The sequence below is a fragment of the Onychostruthus taczanowskii genome, unplaced genomic scaffold (assembly GCF_017590055.1).
Source record: "Onychostruthus taczanowskii isolate IOZ18803 unplaced genomic scaffold, ASM1759005v1 scaffold13, whole genome shotgun sequence".
Classification (NCBI taxonomy): Eukaryota; Metazoa; Chordata; class Aves; order Passeriformes; family Passeridae; genus Onychostruthus; species Onychostruthus taczanowskii.
In genome coordinates, this window is record NW_024498462.1 from 10,561,703 (window position 1) to 10,565,825 (window position 4,123).

Consider the following 4,123-nt stretch of genomic DNA (forward strand, 5'->3'; position numbering starts at 1 on the left):
CTGCCGCAGGGACAGTTCCCTTCTTGTTCCTGCCCTGCGCGAGGAGCTGACCCGGCAGCCCAGGTGGGGACACCGGGTGTGACAGCGGGGAGCCCGCACGCCGCAGAGCCCTGGGGAGGGAGAGGAGGAGGAGGAGGGGGATTCCAGCTCCGCACATCCCCTGGGAAGGGGCGGTGAGCCCTGGGAAGCTGTTGTTTCCTGACAGAGGCAGAGTCCCCCCGGCTGGGCTGTCTTGGGATGGGGAGGGACTGTCACTGGGTGTGACAGTCAGGTGATGCCACAGCCAGGAGCTGTCCCTGGCTCAGGATGGCTGCAGAGCCCTAGCCAGCTGTCCCTGGTGTCCCGGGAGCTGGCAGATCCTGTCCCTGGCACAGGGAAACTCTCCCAAACCCTCTCAGCTTTCCTACGTGCCCCCTCTGCCTCCTGGCATTTGATGTCACAGCGGTCACCTGAGCTCCCTCCTCCCCATCCTGCCGTTTCTCTTTCCCTTCCCTATGGCTTTGTGCCGTTTTTCCCCCTCTGCGAGCTGATGTCTGTCTTTTCCCACTTCCGTGCTACAAACACCCACATGCCTTATCTCCTTCCCCCATCCCATCCTGAAGCCTATTTATACAGAGCCTGGCTCCTGCCCAGCCTGCCAGCGACGCCGCAGGAGCGGGACGGGGCTGGCAGCGCCCGCAGCCCAACATGCTCTGGGCTGCACGGGGATGGTTCCTGCTCTGCCTGCTCCCGTCCATCCTCAGAGCCCGGGCTAGCCCCGAGACCAGGCCCAGCTCCCCGCTGTGCCAGCAGGTAAGGCTGTTTTCCAAGGAGCACCTGGGCTGGGATGGCTCCAGCAGCGTGGCTGGTGCTGCCAGCATCGCCCTGGATCTCTTCCCTGTGGCTCTCACCTCCCTCCAGCCTCCATCTCTTTAACTTTCCCAGCTTTTCCTGTTTTCCTGCCTTGGAGCTGGTTTCCTGTGAGGTGGTCCCTGGCATCCAGCTGCTCCCACATCCCTGCCGTGCCTGAGGTGCTGAGAGGATGGAGGGCAGGGATTCCAGTGAGGCAGTTGGGAGCCTGGCTGGGGATCAGCTGGTTTCTGTCTCCCCAGAAAAGAATCAGCTGCTCCCCATCCAGGTTCCTAACTCCACAGGAAACTGGAGTGAGAGGAAAGGTGGAGCATACACAGCACCCTTCCTCTGCCTAAACAGGGATGCTCTGGACCAGCTTGGCTTGGGAAGGGGGAGCAGTGCTCATTCCCACTTCTCATGCCCATCCTGGACAGCAGCTGGCTTCTAGCCCCCCGTCATTCACACATCTCCTGTCTCTCCACAGAGCCCCACGAAGGTGTCTTGCAAAGGAGTTGGCCTGCAGAAATTTCCCAAGGAGCTTGGCCAAGGAATTAAGTACCTTGAACTCTCCAACAACTTCATCCAAAACCTGTCAGGCAGCAGCATGCCAGGATTTGGGCAGCTGGAGTACCTGGATGTGTGCTTCAACCAGCTGGAATCCGTGTCAGCCGCCGCCCTGGCTGAGCTGCCTCGGCTGCGCTCGCTCCTCCTGGGATCGAACCACCTGGACCGGAATTACTTGGCTAACGGGGAAGCTTTCCATCTGCTCAGGAATATAGAGGTCCTGGACCTGTCTGTGAATAACCTTGAGAGCCACATGGCCAGCTGGTACATCAGCAACCTCACCAGCCTGAGGGTGCTGGATCTCTCCGGGAACACGATGACCAAGCTGCTGGCAGGAACCTTCCGGAACTCACCGCGGCTGCGCCAGCTCGACCTCAGCAGCAACTACATCATGGAGATCCAGGAGGGAGCTTTTGAGCCTCTGGAAGAGCTGGAGGTGCTGAACTTGGCTTTGAATTCCCTCCACTGTATCTCTGGCTTCAGCCTCACGCAGCTGCAAATTTTAAACCTCAGCCACAACGCCCTGGAGCTCTTCTCCGAGGAGGAGGGAGCGGAGCCCTACCTGCTCCGAGTGCTCGACTTGAGCCATAACAGACTCCTCTCTTTCCCAGAGCTCCCCAGAGCCCATGATCTCACACACTTAAACCTCTCCAACAACCTCATCTCTTCCCTGCTCCCAGGCTCACCCTATCCCAGGGAGTTCATCGTGCCCTACAAGGAGATGCAGAGGTTCAACAGGACCGTGCGTCCCGTGGCCACTCTGACACACGTGGCTGACCTGGATCTCAGCAATAACCGCCTGGAGCTGTTCCCATTTTCCTTTTTCCACAGCCTGGGCTCCCTGCACAGCCTCAGCCTGGCAAGGAACTGTCTCCAGGATGTGGCCAGGGAATCTGTCACCAATGGCACGGAGCTGTCTGTGCGCTCACTGGACCTCCACAGCAACGCACTCCGTGTGCTGCCACGCTGGTTCTTCGATTCCCTGCCCCACCTGGAATCCATGGATCTGGGCTCCAACAGCCTCCAGCCTTGTGAGAGCCAGGGGAGTGACCAGGGAAGGGATTTCCAAGGGGATTCTCACACATCAGCCCCCAGAGACACCTGCACCCCCTTCTACAACGTGCCTCACTTGAAGCACCTGAGCCTGTCCAAGAACAACATCTCCAGGCTGCAGCCCCGCGCCTTCAGTGGGACCCCACTGCTCTCCCTGGACCTGTCAGGAAACAGGGACTTGTCCATGCCCACGGGAACGCTGGCAGGGTTGGAGCTGTCCTTGCAGGAGCTCTCTCTGAGGGACAACCAGATGGACGAGGCAGCGCTGCCCTGCCTGGGCACGCTGCGGGTGCTGGACCTCTCGGGCAACCACCTGAGCCTGCTGCCCACAGGGCTTTCCTGCTCCCCTCTGGAGAGCCTGGACGTTCGGAATAACAACCTGCAGGCCTTGGGAACAGTGGGGAGCTGGTCCCACAGCCTGAGGGCCGTGTCTGTGGCTGGGAACCCCTGGAGCTGCTGCTCTCTGGGCTGGCTGGACGCGCTGCGTGCGGCCGGCGTGGCCGTGCCGGACCTGCGCCAGGCCCGCTGTGTCTTCCAGGAGCACGGCCGGAATATCTCAGCCAGGATCACCGGCACTCCCCGGTGGATCTGTCCCCAAGCCAAGGGCACTGCCTCCCTGGCTCTGCTGGTGGCCCTGATGGGCCTTTCCCTCCTTGTTGTCTGGGTTTTCTGCCTCCTGAGGAAAGGGCGGAAGGCTCCGGGATGTGCGGGACTTGAGAGCAACAGGGTGGGAGTGTCCCAGCCCCATCCCAAAGGACAGGGGCCAGCTGAGGAGAGGCCACCTGACAACATCACCAAAGTGTAGCCCAGAGCTGCAGCCATCGGTCAGAACTCTAATTATTATTAATAATATTCGAGGAGAGGCCACCTGACAGCATCACCAAAGTGTGATGCACACATCACACAGAGCTGCAGCCATCGGTCAGAACTCTAATTATTATTAATAATATTAATATTAATAAGATTATTGTGGTTGAAGTCTCGCTGGTACCTGCGTGATTTGTGAAGGAGCCTGGTGGGTGCTGGGCTCTGAGCCACCTCCCTTTCTCCAGAAGGGACATTCCCTGTCCTGTCTGATCCCTGCCAGACATTAAACATGGAATTTGGGGTGCCATCATGCATTCCCATCTCTCAACACAGGAAACCAAGCCCTGGCTGCGCTGAGCACCCCCCTTCCTCCACATCACACTCAGCTGGACAGGAATTGTCTCCATTGGGGCCACCTGGCTTTTCCCAGCTAGCCCAGCAGCCCCTTTAAGAAGGTTTAATAGCTCTGTTAGTGCCCTGCTGCTGCTCCTGAAGCAGGAGGGAATGGGAATGTGCTTGGTGGTGGGGAGGGGGTTTCTGTGGGACCCTGCCCACCTCTCTGCTGCCTTTCCTTGCTGGGAGGAATTCCACCCTGTCCTCCCCTGCTGGGATGGTGGGAATGGGAGAAGTGGGGGGTCTGTGCTGTCCCTGGCTGGCACAAGATGTCCCACCCTCAGTGCCAGGACCCCCGAGGTGATGGTGGCAGAGACAGCTGGTCCCAGCACGAGGTAAGTGCTGCCTGAGTGGTGGTCCTGGGTGGATTTGGAACCCTCTGAGCACCCCCAAAGCCAGGAATGATCCAGGGGCTTGGCAAGGCAGCAGGAGGAGGTGGTAAGTGGGATTGTCACAGTGTGGTGGTGTCCATCTC

General features: G+C 59.5%; 1 protein-coding gene across 1 annotated transcript; it reads left to right on the forward strand.

The window, feature by feature from the left end:
* On the forward strand, positions 1 to 3,258 carry LOC121331803 (transforming growth factor beta activator LRRC32-like). The gene is made up of 2 exons (XM_041396564.1): positions 1 to 792; positions 1,316 to 3,258. The coding sequence occupies exons 1-2, from the start codon at positions 688 to 690 to the stop codon at positions 3,251 to 3,253; spliced, it is 2,043 nt and encodes a 680-aa protein (XP_041252498.1). The 5' UTR covers positions 1 to 687; the 3' UTR covers positions 3,254 to 3,258.
* Positions 3,259 to 4,123: the final 865 nt, after the last annotated feature.

Coding starts and splice junctions, on each gene's coding strand:
- LOC121331803 (XM_041396564.1), top strand. CDS start 688: ATGCTCTGGGCTGCACGGGGATGGTTCCTGCTCTGCCTGCTCCCGTCC. Junction 793..1,315: donor GCTCCCCGCTGTGCCAGCAG/GTAAGGCTGTTT, acceptor GTCTCTCCACAG/AGCCCCACGAAGGTGTCTTG.